The following is a 16,215-nucleotide window of genomic DNA, read 5'->3' as shown; positions in this document are numbered from 1 at the left end:
ATTGGATATACACAAATCAATGATAACATAGTAATAGATATTTAACAACTTAGTAATTAATAATTGAAAACTTAAGTGTAATCAATATAACTTAGTAGTAATTATTGATAACTTAGTAATAAATTAATGATAACTTAAAATATATGATAATTTAATAGTTAATAATTGATAACTTTTTAATAAATCAATAATAATATAATAATAAATGCATAATACCTTCATGGTAAAACAATTATAATATAATTGTAAATGCATAACAACATAATACTAAATCAAAGATAACTTAACAAGAATAAACAATAATTCAATAATAAATCAATGATATCTTAACAATAAATTAATGACAATTTATTAGTAAATCACTTTCAGTTTAATAATAATTAATTAATAATAGCAAATCATAAATAACTTAATAGTAAATCAATGATAACTTAGTAATTAATCATGAAAATTTAAAAGTAAATCAATATAATTTAGTAGTAAATCATCGATAACTTAATAGTAAATCATGTATAATTTAATATAAATCAGTAATAATTTTGTAGTGAATCATAGTAATTTAGTGACAAATAAATAATAATTTTGTGGTAAATAATCAAAAATTAAGTAGTAAATCAATTATAACATAGTAGTAAATATATAAAAATATAATAGTAAATCATTGATAATTTAATACTAAATTGATAATTGAATAACAAATCACTAATAACATAATAGTAAGTTACTGATAACTATAAATTAGTGATAATTTAGTAGTCAATTAGTTAATCATTGATAACTTTTTAGTAAATCATTGATAAATTAGTACTAAATTAGTTATAAATTTATAATTAATCATCAATAATTTAGTGATAAATCATCAACAATTTAATAAAAATCGTTCATAACTTAATAGCAAATCATTCATAAATTAGTAATAAATCATTGATAATTTAGTTATAAATCACTGATAGTTTAATAGTAAATTATTGATAACTTAATTGTTAACCATTGATAACTTTTTTATATACTTGAAATTGTTAGGGAGTAAACCATAGTTATTAATTTCATTTTTGTACCAATCATACGGTCGGTACGCTCTAGTTATACCAAAACACGGTACATATAAGGATATTTATCATACTGGCCAGTATGAAAAATCCATGGATTTGATACCAGGTAATACTAGTCATTTTTGTAGGATTCGACTAGTTTTGATGAATTTCGATGGATTAATTTGTTTCGATAGATATGTAAATGTGAAACATGTTTTACAATTTTTAATTTGTTTTTCGTTGTTTAACTATTTTTAACCTAATAGAAATAAAATTAATTGACAAAATAACCCTTAACAATTGAGCTTTTCTATTTTTTATTGTAATTTGTTCTTTTATACTTTATTTTTTCAAATCAAAGTTCATAAGTATTTTAATCTCTTTCAAGAAAGTATTTGTACTTAATTTCTAAAGTTTAACAAAAGTGAAGCCAAGGTTAATTTTTTTCTCTTTTTTTTTTATCTTAATATTTGCATAAAAAAATACTTATTTAAATATTATATGATCAAATTAAGTGTTTAAAAATATCATAAAAATTTTATAATATTATTTCTATATTTTTAAAGTTATTTATTTGATTTTTGAAGATATTGCATATTTATTTTGTAGATTATTAATTGTATTATAATGTACAAATTCATATATATTTATATTAAACCCAAAAATTTGATAATATATCGAAACCACTAGTATTGATATATACCATAAATTTAAAGAAAATTGAAATGTTGTCTGGTATGGTATTAATAACCTTGGATTAAACTCCGGTTGCTAGAAGAAACAAAGTCAAAACTTTTATTTTGGGGTTAGGATAAACCTAGTATAAACCAATTCAATAAAAAAATTGGTAAAAAATTCTAAATTTGAATAAAATAATAATATTATTATATAAAATAAAGTTATCTCATATATTATTAGTAAACTTTTTAAATTTCAAGTTTCATAGTTATTTGTGTGAAACAATATATTAATAAATCAATGATTAAGAGATAACTTAATAGTTAATCATTGATAACCTAATAATAAATTAATGATAATTTAATAGTAAAATACTGGTAACTTCATAGTAAATTAATTTTAATTTAATAGTAATTAAATAATGAACTTAGTCATAAATCATGACTAACTTAGTCATAAATCATGAATAACTTAGTAGTAAATCATTGAAAACTTAAAAGTAAATTAATATAATTTAGTATTAGTAAATCATTGATAATTCAATAGTTAATCAATGATAATTTAATAATAAATCATGTATAATTTAATATAAATTAGTGATAACTTGGTAATAAAAAATGATGGTAGATCACGAAAGATATAGATACAAGTAATAAAAAAATGATACGATAGTTAAGAAATTAGATGAAAATGTGGTTATTGATAGAAATAAGTAATGCAAAAGGATACAGATTACAACCTAATTTGATTCTCTTATTTGATTTTTTATGCATCCAACCCTAAAATATGATATATAAGGCTTAGTGTGTTATTGTTGTTGTAGTGATAACTTGATAATAAATCATAGTTAATTTAGTAAGAAATCTATGATAATTTTGTGGTAAAAAATAAAAAATTAAGTAGTAAATCAATGACAACATAGTAGTAAATGAATAATTACATAATAGTAGATCATTGATTATTTAGATGCAAATTATTAGTAATTTAGTAGTAAACAAATAATAACTTAGTTGTAAATTAATGATAATTTAGTTGTAAATTAGTGATAATTTTGTAATAAATTAGTTAATAATTGATAACTTTGTAGTAAATTATCGATAAATTAATAGCAAATCAGTTATAACTTTATAATAAATCATCAAAAATTTAATAGTAAATCATTAATAATTTATTAGTAAATCGTTCATAACTTAGTAGTAAATCATTCATGAATTAGTAGTACTTCAATGTTAATTTGATAGTAAATAATTGATAATTTAGTAGTATTTTATTGATAACTTAATAGTAAATCATTGATAAAATAGTATTAAATCAATAATAATTTAATTGTCAATCATTAACAAATTTTTTATACTTGAGGTAGTTGGGAATTAAATCTTAGTTACTAACAAAAACAAAGTTTCAAATTTCATTTTGGGGAGTGAGGATAAATTTACCATGAATTTATTTAATAAATAAATTTAGTGAAAAATTTTAAATTTGAATGAAGCAATAATATTATTATATAAAAGAAAATCATTTTATATTAGAACTAAACTTTCAATTTCTTACGAGAATTTATTATTAAATAGATGATGATACAAATTTTATTAATAATTATTAAAAGTATATTATAAGTCACTAAAATATTACTAAAATTACATCAAGAGATTATTAAAATTTTATAAAAAAATTATCAAAATTATATTAGTACTTACCAAAATAATATCGTAAATTATCAAAGGATTATCAAAATTGTATCAAAGGTTATCAAAATTTTATTAAGAGTTATAAAAATTAAAATTATGTAAAAAGTTATCAAATTTTACTTATAGTATAAAAAATACAAATTAAATTGTTAGTATTTATTATTATTATTATTAAAAGTATATAAGAAATTATTAAATTTTACTTATGGTATACCAAAATAAAAATTAAATTATTAATATTTATTATTATTATAGTATAAAAATTATTTATTAAAATATATTTTTTGTAAAAAAAAAATTGCATGTGCATCATGCGTATGCTTAAAACAAATCATATAAAAGAAGCATAAGGATTATTGACGAGGAAAAAGAAAAAGGGGAACTAGAGAACAAAGTACAAAAGCGTAGACCACTTTAACAAGGCAAAAACAATGCACGTAGGAGTACAATATTGACCAAAATAAATTCAGATAAGGCACATGTCTTTTCTAGGAAAGGCAGGAAAATGCTTCAACTGCTGATTAAGATAAGGACATGGCAAACTACGATTGCTGGTTGCAAACGTAATACTTCAGGCTTCCTTTCATGAAGCTACTAAAATCTAGCTTTGACAAATAATAAAGCAAATATTCATCGCCAATAAGCTCATGATAACCATTCAGATCAAATCATGCTGCAATCTTAGATTACGAAATTATCTAATAAAACTGAAGGCGGGGGCCATGTTTTAACTCCATTATTATGAATTATGAGTCAGAAATTGAAGACAAGAATGCTCATCGTTCAGCTGTTAGGCTGAGTTAGAGCAGCCCAATCTGATTAAATTTTGAGTAACAAGTGGCTCCGAATTTTGGGGGCTATTCATTGAGTTTGGGATATTAATGAAAAAAATTGTTTTTATTTATTATTATTTTTGCTTTTTATAATAAAAAAGCGAAAAATTAAAAAAATACAAAATAAAGGAGAAATAAGAAGCACTGTTCTTGCTTTTCTTACTGTACGCATAGAATCTCCATAACCGTTCCTAGAATATGAAATTGACAATCAAAAAGCCCAAGCGACAAAGTCGTATCTCCATATCCATGACTAGTTGCGGAACATTCTCATTCATTGGGCTGCTTAAAATTCCCAAAGCATAAGAAAACTAAATTCCCACAGATAGAATTGGATAAATTAAATATCATGATATTTGAATTTGTGCCAAAGTCCAACTATCATCATCCGTAGCAATCTCGCATTCAAAGAATCAAGGAAATAATAGCGCAATAAAGACAATTCATGGCACATCATATACATACATAAAGAAAGTACTCCTGAATGGAAAATGAAGCTAACTGAATCATTATTGACCAAATCCAATAAACCAAATCTATGCTATTGAAAGAGAAAGCAAAGCTTAAGAGGAAACCAGGATGTTTACTGGTGGCTGCAGAGCTTAAAGTTTTTGCTTAGTACAAAAGATAAGCCTGGTATCTCTATTTGCAGATTGACCCTCCCACCCACCCATTCTGCTGAAATCCTCAAGTTGAGCAAACCAAGTCTTAGCCGTCAGAAAATAAAGTTTTATTTCTAACGAGACAAATCAAAACGGGTGCAAATTAATCTAGTTTATTCATGTTGGTAGCTGCAGGCAAATTTTAAGGTCTTGCTTTCACTGATGAGAATTTTTTATTCCCTTGTTTTCTACTATTCTTCTTGGGTGCCCATCACATTGTTTAATGCCGTTTGCTTCCAGTAGAGAGTAGAGAGGACCTCCCAAGTCTCAAATAGCCGATGGTCACATCTTCCCCAAGGATTAAAAAACCAAGTCCGGCTCGAACACAAGTTGATTGAGTTGATAAAAAACGAATATTTCACTCGTAACTTTTAGATACATTCACACGCTATTACCAGTTATACTTAGTATACCATGCAAGTCTTCACCGAAATCTACAATATACTTTAAGACTCTAATCGAGATAACCTCTCCTCTCCATATCTAAACTTTTGTTAATATATATATATATATATATAGCCCACCATCACACAATTTTAAAGCCAATGGCTGGCGCTTTTATGACTGGGTTCTTTTATCCTAGGCTACTTGCCGAAGGAGAACCTTTGTTTCAAAAAAGATTAGAAGAGTATGTAAGTCATAAACTAAAGAGGGCACTGAGCGGACTTCATGACATGCATGCTTATTTTTAAAGAAAAAGGAGATTGTAATAAAAAAAAGCAAAGTAGGGGAAAGGGCAAGGATATTTCCTAGAAAAGGATCCAAGCAAACAGTATTTGGGAGAATACAAATTGGAGTTCCCTCAGCAGATCACAACATTTTACATTACATTCATTTGTAGGAATATTATTCTTTCTACCAACAACTAGCGAAGACAATTCATTTGAATTTGATCAAACACCCATATGGTTAAGGTTGGTAAGGAATTAAAAGGGGGTAGCATGCATAAAAAACGAGAACAATATACTTTCTTGACATCTCAAAATTTCTTGCCACCTTCTACCTAGGTTAATCAGCCTTAGATTAAAAAATGTGACAATAGATTGACGGGTTACTTTCTATCCCAAAAAGAGAGATACAATGGTTTTACTTAGACAAGATTCACGAATACGAGCACCCTGTCACACGAAACGAACGAATAATCATGGTTGCCTTTTTGAACGGGGCAAGAGAGCAAGAAGAATCTTTTTCCTAGGGCCCTGCAAATAAACCAGCTTCATTAGGGACAATTCAGCATGTTATGTAAATTTCAACAGCTATATCTTAAGATTACATTTTGCACAACAGTTATCAAACAATCTTCACGTGAAAATTGATCATGATAAAAGTCTTTTGATTGGCTGCATGTGAATCTAGAAATCACCCGGATCACATCCCATATTACCAAATACCCTAAATTTATTGTGAGCAAGAGGCAAATTAAAATTCCCATCTATACCATGGTAAGCACCTGGATACTGGAGTCTTTCAAAAGTTAAAACAATTAGTAGCAGGCTACTAAGCAGTAAACCTGGAACTATAACTATAACTTAGCAGCAAGGAAAATCCCTGATTTCCTAGCACATAGTGCTTACTGAAAATGCTCAACCATAATCCATCTACAACTATAATCGTAGCACATAAAGCCTTGAGTTAAAATGAATTTGGCTTAGGCAGCAAGTAATTGAAATTCATGTAAAAGAAATCCAGGCACACAGAATTATCATGATGTACTTAAGGTGCTCAAATCAGTCTCAGCTGTGTGCACATGCTAAAAATCACTTAAAAAAATGTTTTGAGAACTGATGTCTAATGAAGAAAATATGAGACAGGCTTGACAATTTCAACTTTGTGAATTTAACTCGTCAGAAATCTGAGTTTAGGTATGTGCATCAGTTATTAGTTTGGGGCCTTTGGGCAAATCAATTGTGAAAATAAAGAACAGAAAATTTAAAAATAAACAATACCAATACAGAAAAGAAGCGTAATATACCATAGGTATTCCTAGCTCTTTAAGATCATTTTCCCCCATCTGTTTCAATGCTGTCATATCCACCTGAGTAAAATTTCAAATCTACAGATCAGCCAAAAAAGGAGAATACAGATAAAACAAACAAACAAGCAATTCTCCAATCAAAATCACAAAATCAATACATAACATTTCAATAACTTAAAAATAGAGTAAATTAAATCTTCAAAATTTGCATGATAGAACAGCTGCAGAAACAACCTCAATCCAGGAAATTTCTCTATATACAGTTTGTTTGGAAACATCAGTACCCAAATGTTTCTTGAAGATACTTATGCATTGTTTTATAAGACAGATTCACAACTTGAATAACATCACCAATTTTGGCAACCATTTCAAACACACCAATGTCAGCCATAGTTGGCATCAGTGGCGAATCCAAGATTTTTTTCGGAGGTGTCCACTTATATATATATATATATATATATATATATATATATATAAATTTGTTGATGGATTTATCAATTTTATCTATGGAAAGGGTGTCCAGGGGAAAATTTTCCTTCAATTTTTCTTGTTACCCAATCTTTGAGGGTGTCCATGTTACACTAGGATCCGCTTATGGTTGGCATAATAATCATATCCAACATTTTTTCAAGAAAGAGTAAATTTCGTTATTGCAATTAAAAGTAAAATCAAATAAGATATGTGCCTGCATCTCTGCAACACAAAATCCAAGCATCAATTGGCAACTATCAAAGGTACAAGCAACTACTGGTTTGTCATATCCTCTATTTGATCTAGAAAGGTTTCCTCCAAAAACAAACACAGCACCTGCCTTAATACATTTTTTGTTGTGTTTCTACTACTTCTTAATATCCCCATATACCCTTTTTTTTTTTTTTGGGGGGGGGGGGGGGGGGGGCGCAGAGGGTTGCCAATCTGGCATGGGGAGGTAATAGAGGGTACATGAATCATACTTTTTTCTTTTAGATACAAAAGGAAGCTCATAAAGAGGGTTACATATGAAGAGGTAACCTTTCATCCCATAAACTTCATCCCTCATCCTAAGGTTGAAATGTGTGAGCTACATTTTGAAATTCTCTAGATCTAATCATTGGACTTCCACTTTTGGGACATAAAACATACATATTAATCTTTGCTTCTATAAAGTTCCATGTTTATTTTTATTTGGACAAGCATGTGTGAAGACATCTTTACATTATCAACAGCCTTGCCAGAACCAAGCTAGACAATCTAACCTGAAAGTGATGTATTTAAGAATTAACATTGATGAGTAATCCTGAGTGCTACTGAGGTCATTTAAAATATGACAGATAAGATGCCAAAATCACTATTGATGCTAAAATATATTTTTTTTTCAATCAGAAAAATCAGCAAATATCCCCATTAGGTGAAGATGCAAGAACCATCCTAAGATCTTGCATTGCACCAGTGATTCAAACTACTGCCGTACTGAAATAACCAAAGAAAACAAATAGCAAGTGACAAACTACTATCAAGAAATAATATATCACAATGGAAATGCATCTTTGTTCTTGGCTGATTACTCTTCCCTTGCCTCTCATGAACACCTTTATTCTCCCCCCCCCCCCCCCCCCCCCAAAAAAAAAAAAAAAACAAGATTTAATCTTTACTCTGGGAGAATTGAACAAAAGAACTAGATTACTTACTTCCTCTGCCTTAAAAAGAATTGCATATTTTCCCAACCCCAGTGAATGTAGCAAGCCTTCAACAGTTTGTTGTTCATCACCCTATATAGCATCCAGCCAAAAAGAAAGAAAAAAAAGGTAAGAAAATTCATCTAAACACTGCTCCTTACAAATCAATGCATGCATATAACTTTTAAGAAAAGTCTTTGGGATCACACTATGACTGGTCATTTATGCACGAATAGAAAGCAAACTGCATTGAACACTTGATAAAAAAGGGAATGGAAGTTAAGCAAAAATATGGTGAGAGGCAAAGGGTTAGCAAACAAAGCAAAGGTACTGCTATATTGGCAGAAGAGAGGACAATAATTATTAGGATCCAGATTTGATGAGCAAGAGCATAAAATAAAAATGCTTTCATAGAGGAGAAGATTCTTTGCTGATGTGAAAAAGAGAGGTAACAAAATGGGGTGGGGTCAGAGGTGTTCGTAAAGAGCATGTAGCACCTATTACTTGAAATTTCATAAATGTAATACATTATCTTAGGCACCGTAACATACAGTTTCAAAGCAATCTCAACTGCTACTTGTTCAGAACCAAAGTGACCAGACCAATAGCTACCCACACATAGCAGAATCTTTTTAAGAATAAAATAAAAAACAAGCAGGTCACCTAAAAATGCAATGTTATATTTAGTTTCCAAAAGACAATTTGGAAAACCAACAGAAATATAATTGGTTCTTAAACTTTTGGAACAGCATATTATCCTGTAGCCAACTGAATATGGTTGACAACAAAACTAACTAGATTGAAAGATCCAGACAAGTTACAATATTCTTATTCATTTCAGAGAGAAATATTTTATGATAGGTCTCGACTTTACAAGCATGGTGGTCTGAGAATAACATAACACATTTCTTTTGACAGTTTAAAAAATGCAAACAAAAAAAAAATCATACAAAGTAAGGAGTTATATGGTAAAGAACAGACTAAACTCATAAGCAGCAGATATTCACGAGAAAATATATTGCTGAAAAAATAGATGTAAAACATGTTCATTGCACCCTTCACTTATAGGATGGAAAGTAGACAGCAACTAGTACATACAGAGTATGAACTTTTTTGTACAATGCTGCTTGGAGGAATTGGACTTGGAATTGGGAGGCCTGGTGGCATGGGCTTTGCAGAAGTGGTAGGCAATGTGGACTTTGTAACAAAAGATGCTGTACTCACAGGCCTTGGAGCATCAAGAACATCTTTGCCCATGTATGGAACTGTCCTCACATCATCATATGCCCTGTTTACCGGCTTTTTCTGAAGCTCTTCAACATTTCTTGGGGGAGATAAACCCCTAGAAGTACCCATTACTCTGTCTGGTGATCTTTGCCTTAAATGATCTAAAGTCCAAGAAGAATAAGAACTTCTTGATGTGGTCACATGAGGCAAATCATCCACACTTCTTGTGGAAAGAATTCTGCCCAAGATACTGGTTTCCCTTGGTTCAGGCATTCGCTCCCTTGGGTCAGGCACTCGCTGACGTGTCTCATAACTGTTAAGTGGAGGCTGTCCCATTCTTGACAACTTTTCACGAAGGTCCATGCCCTTATGGTTATCATCAATCTGAGCCCGTCTAAACACCTTTTTTTGCATGAGTTTAAATCGGAGGTCATCTTTACCAATGTGAATATCTTTTTTTTTCCCAAAAGAAGTGATGTTAGTAATCTCACAAGCAGTTCAGAAATCAGAAAAATAAGGATATTGCAACATAGAGGTATAAGTTTGGTACCATTCAAGCCATTAGCATTCAAACTTGTTGTATGACCATCACCTCTTTGTCTGTAGAAAATGGCAAAATAGCGCAATAACTTTTTGCATAAGTAAACTCCATTAATAAACTAATAGGGTGAAAATTTATTCACACAGGAAATAAACGCCAAAGGCAGGGCAATGTATCAGCTCTCATGGTCTATGTTGCTGCAACTCTTTATTTTTCCTAAAGAATCCTTGTTTAACACATATCCAACAGTCAAAGTGGAAACAGGATACAGTCCTGAACTCCAAATTATAGGAATAACTTAAAAAAAAAAAAAAAAATTAAGCATATCCACGTCCAACAGTCACTCTCAAGTCCTGGCAATCCATAGCAACAGAATTCTATCATGTCATTCGAACAAACACCCTAAAATAAGTGCTCTAATTTGGAAGCTACTATAACAACAGCATCACTATCATCCACTAGGAAACACAGAACATTACATAAATAGCCATTGCAGAAGCACCGACATAGCAAAGCAAGATTTTGAAATGCCGAGAAAACAGTAAAATTCCTAAGAACATACCGTTTGTTATTGAGCTGACTTCCAAGCAACAAGGAACTATCTATATTGCCTCCTAACCTATCCCTTACAGAACGCTTACTACCAGCAACAGGATGAGAATCAGGAAAATCAACATCTGATGCAGGTCCAGCCCTCTTCACCACCTATACCAACATAATCAATATAGTTCATGCTCAAAAGAAGCCAACAAGAAAAATAAGGGAACTACACTGACTGTTTTTTTAAAGAAACAGCTTAAACACTTTAATGGATAAATAAACAAAAACCTACCATACTAAACTAAATCGTTCAGAGTCGAGAATTAATACAATATATGTTCAAAGGACAAATTCCTATTAATTTCAAGCTTATTTCCTACATTTTACCAGCAACCAAACAAATACTTAAGTAACATCACCAATTTCGAGGAAAAAGAAAAGAAAAGAAATATTACGAGAAATAAAGTAAAACAAATACCTGGCCACTACGGCCAAGAGTGATAGTAACACGGCCCCGCGAAGCTTCTGCCATGAAGAAACCCTCGACTAGTTAAAAATCGATAAATCGGCTCTTTCAGCTATGACTTCTGAGGGATCAACTAAAACGATACTTATCATCGTCTTTTAGAAAAAAATAGTTGAAAAATAGAAACCCTAAAACACCTCAATGACGGAAAATTAGCCGTTCATTTTGGGAGATTTGGAACTTCGATCGTGAAAAAAAAAATAGAAATGTAATCTTAACGTCACTGTTTTTTTAAAAATAAATTCTCTTCGGAAATTTTAGGGTTTTCCAAAGAGGGAATCTGATCGTTTGGCCTCCAAGAAAAAGGAAAACACGAACGGAGATCTTCGAGACTCGTGAGGCATTGTGGCGCTGTTACTGGAAATTTTACAGTGCGGTTTATCTTGTATGCTCTGACAATATAAATAGTAAACGCCTGATTCGTTTAATGAATATGGGACGTCTTAATAATTAAAAAGAAAAAAGAAAAAGGCAGTTTTAAAATAAAACATAAATAAAAAACGGGATGGTTAAATATTTATTTGGCCTATATACTATTTTTTTTTTTTATCAATTTAGTACCGAAAGAATAAAAGTTAACATTTAATACTTAAACCTATGTTTTTTTTATCTATTCAATGCCAAAAGAATAAAAATTAACAATTAAATCCTTAAACTTGTATTCCATTGAACACTTTGGCCATAGAAACCATTACACTTAGTTAAATTTATTGACATAGCATAATATCCAATAAAATCTTAACATGTGTAAAAAATATTTAACAATCATTCCATTATTCATTATCGTGTCAGCATTAAAACATAAATGATTAAATATTTATTTGAAATTTATTTCTTCATCTTTAATCGGCAGTCAAAATTTTTCCAAAACCCAAGTGCCATTGCCACCACCTGTCATTGTCGACGCCATTTGTCGGCACTAGTTTAGTCCCAAGTTTCACCAAATGTTCCTCTTCACCTCATATTTCATTTTCTCCAATTGATTTTCCCAAAAAATTAGCCAAATGACATAGATTTAACTTCAAAGATGCGACTTCAAAGGGCCGAGCAACCTCCTTCTGCCACTTTGACTGACTTGAAATTTTTGGTTCCGTTTGTTTTGTAAAAGTTGATTTTTAGAAAATATTTATATTTTTTGAAAAAGTAAAAAATTTGTTGTTTGAATGAGTTATTAAAAAATATTTTTTATTATTTGGTTATTTTTTTAAAATTTTTTTTCTTTCTTCAAATTCTATTAATATAACTATTAAAGAATTAAAAATGATTTATTATTAAAGTATATTGCAACGATTTATTATTAAAATTATTAACATTCAAGAATAATTATATTTTAAAATAATATTTAATATTAAAATATTATATTAATATAAACAATACTTAAAATAAAACTATTTATTATTTTTATATTAATATCTTAAAATATTTAAAATAGTATTACTATTTTTAAAATATTATTTTTATTAATATTGAAATAGTAATATTTATTATTAAAATATTTATATTTTATATTGAAAGTATCTATTATTAAATCATAACAAAAGTATGTTTTGTTTATATTATTATTAAAATTGTAATATAAATACCATAATAAATAAAATATAAAATTATATATTTTAATCTAAAAAAAAGAAATTATTAAACATATTCATATTATGAAAATAATATTATTATATTATTTAATATTAATTATTAAAATAATTAATTCAATTATTAATTAATTTTGATTGCCCTGAATCCTTAAAACCATCAGCTTGATTCTTTGCTGCTCCACCATCAGTTTTTGATTGACTTCTACATCTTCACATGGCTCATTGTCTTTCTCTTCTTCATAACTCTGAGCTACTGCATCAGATTCTCATTGGTAAAATGTGAATTTCCAGCATACTATAAGTTAAATGTGTGTTCTGTTTGGAGTTAGTTCTGAGTATTTGTTCTGTTGTTCTTTCCTTCCCCTATTTCACTTCTGTATGTAATAAAATTAATTCAATGCAAAGAACTAAAGAAGATCCCTCTGCTTAACTACCGGATCCTAAAGTCCAACGAGACTGCTGATGCTCCAAGATTTAATCCGGCTACTAAGTATGGGTCAGAGTAGCTGTTGTAGCTTTTCTTCTACGCGATGAATTAAAAATGGAGGAAATTTCTTGAAAATGCTTAAGTAATGTCCAATCCTCGTTCTTTTCGACCAAACAACATTATTTCGGTGAATTTTCTGTTTGGAATTTATTAGAAATTATTTTTATTTTTATTCCATTAGAATTCTTTTCCTGACTTGATGTATCATCTTAAAAAAATGTTACTGTTTAACATTTCAATAATTTAAAAAATATATTTATGTAAACATTAATGATTAAATTAAAAAACTTACTCCATCTGTCTTATTTATTTTTATTCTTTTTTTTTTAGAAATGTCTCAAAATTATGTTATTTTTTTCTAAATATTTAAAACTTCTATTTTTTTATATTTTAAAATTATTTTAATGATTTTTTTCACTTTTTAATATTAAAGGTCATGAAACTTTAATTTTAATATTAAATATATTAAAATAAAAAAAATTTAATTCCATAAAATTTAATGTCGCCCCGGACGGAGAAAGTTATGCTTTTAAAACACTCACCTACAACGAGGGATGCTCTAAGGAGATTACGAGGGCTATGGCCTCTCAAAAAATTTGAATTTATATATATATATATATATATGTGATTTTCATAGTAATTATAAATATTTTAGTGAAAAGAATTAGTTTAAACCCTTCAAACTTAAATTAATTGTATTGATATATATTATTCTTTACTTTATGTATATATATTGAATATATAGTTATAAAATTTATTTGTATATAAAATTACAACTGTTAATTTTAAAATATAATTACAAATTTTTAATTTATGTTTTGTTATTATAAATGATTTTTAATTTAAAATGAATAAATTTATCTCACATTAAATATTCACAAACATGTAAATTTAAGTATATATATATATATAAGTATTATAATAACTAAAATCAATTTAGTAAATATTTAATTGTGATCTTTTTTCAACCAATTTTTTTTATTATATGCATGCTCATTTTATTTAAAAAATATTACATATCAAAATAATTAATATGATTAATTTAAATATTTTTTTATTTTTCATAATATAAAAATATCACATAAAAAATTAAAAAAAATTTATTTATCGTATTAATATCTTTATTTTATTGTTTTAAAATTTAATTTTTTATTTAAAAATTATATTTTTGTGATTTTTATTTTAATATTTTAAATATTAAATATGATAAAATAACGTGTTAATAATGTAAAAAAAATAATTTTATTTTTATAAAAAATATTGTTAATGATTTATAATTAAAAATCATGAAATCAATTATTTAATATATTGATATATATTTACATATTATTATATTTATAATTATAAGTTTTATTATTATATATTTATATTTATATTTATATTTTATTATTAATAAACTTAATATATTTTTAAAAAATTATTATAAAATATTATTTTATACCCGATAAGATCCTGCTCGCTAAATTTAGTGACTGACAGTGTATGCTACCCTAGATTTTAAAACGAAAGAAAGTGGGCAGTAGATGTCGTGGCGCAAATTTTAAGGAGGCAGGCAACGAAGTGTCGTCGACTCCAAACGTAGCGTAAAGGCAACGCAGCTCAAATTAAAGATGCTTGAAACAAACATCTGCACTATTTCAAAGCGACATCAATGTCTGTCTTTGATTCTATGGATTATCTCATATAACTTTGTATGATGCTTGGAAATGGGATCGTTAGTAGTATTTTTTCGTTTCTTTTGTCATTTTCGTTTCTCTTCCGTAATAGATTTAAGATATTTTTTAAAAAGTATTCATTTATAATATATGAAAAAATAACAAACAAAAATTTGAAATAATTAGTACAATTACACATGATTAATTTTCGTAACTTAAAAAAAAAAGATATTGCTTCCATCAGTAATATTTTATTTTTTGTCCATAATAAATTATTTATGAAAAAATTTCATCAATAATACAATTTTATCAGAATTATAAAGTTTTATTGATAATTTATTGATAAAATTTTTCATTGATAAAAATATTTTTTGTCAATATATTATTTTAATTTTTTTCAACATTAATTATCATTTTTTTAAAAAAAATTATCGATAATATTTAAAATTTCTTCAATAATAGTTAATATTTTTATCAATAATATTTATTTTTTAATCATATATAATTATATTTTATTTATAATTTATCATTTTATTGTAATGTTTTTAAATTTGTTTTTAAAGTAATTACATGAATATTAAAATATAGATAAATAATAATAAATAAACAAAACATCTTATTTCATTTATAAAAAATATAACAATATTTTATAAAATTATTAGTAAAATCTACAAATGCCATAAAAACATCTGATAATACATGCAAACCGCTACCTATTATTATAAAATATAAAATAGATGTCACTCTAGCTCCATCACAAAAAAATTTTAATGTTTTTTAACAATTTCCTATTATAAAGAATTGAGAATCTTTTGTTCTTGCCTTTCCATACCTTGCTCTTTGGAACAAGAAGTCGCCTCACGCCTTGCTTCATCATCTTGAGTGCATCTATCAATCTAGTCCAACAACATGGAATTAACAATGCCATTAGAGAACGTTAAAGGTAGCTGCAACTAGCAATCAGAATCTAATTGCAGAAGAAGTTAGCATATACAATGGTTTAAAACCACTGAAACGGTTCCATTGGCAATCATAATCTAATTATATTTTAAGCTAATCGGAAAAGGTTGCCAGAATGACTTAACAAATGGCAAGAGCATCAATTGCAACGTAAGCATTTTTCAA

The 16,215-nt window shown here is 27.7% G+C and overlaps 1 protein-coding gene across 1 annotated transcript; it reads right to left on the bottom strand.

The window, feature by feature from the left end:
• Positions 1–5,692: 5,692 nt before the first annotated feature.
• On the bottom strand, positions 5,693–11,776 carry LOC111317837 (uncharacterized). Its single transcript, XM_022920308.2, has 7 exons — positions 11,312–11,776; positions 10,856–10,998; positions 10,303–10,352; positions 9,624–10,204; positions 8,538–8,618; positions 6,868–6,930; positions 5,693–6,094 (listed from the first exon to the last, which is right to left on the bottom strand). The coding sequence occupies exons 1-7, from the start codon at positions 11,363–11,365 to the stop codon at positions 6,038–6,040; spliced, it is 1,029 nt and encodes a 342-aa protein (XP_022776043.2). The 5' UTR covers positions 11,366–11,776; the 3' UTR covers positions 5,693–6,037.
• Positions 11,777–16,215: the final 4,439 nt, after the last annotated feature.

The sequence above is a fragment of the Durio zibethinus genome, chromosome 2, assembly GCF_047325235.1.
Source record: "Durio zibethinus cultivar Kanyao isolate XHJ-2024 chromosome 2, ASM4732523v1, whole genome shotgun sequence".
Classification (NCBI taxonomy): Eukaryota; Viridiplantae; Streptophyta; class Magnoliopsida; order Malvales; family Malvaceae; genus Durio; species Durio zibethinus.
The sequence above is the reverse complement of the archived record's forward strand: the minus strand, read 5'-3'. Positions and strand labels throughout refer to the sequence as shown.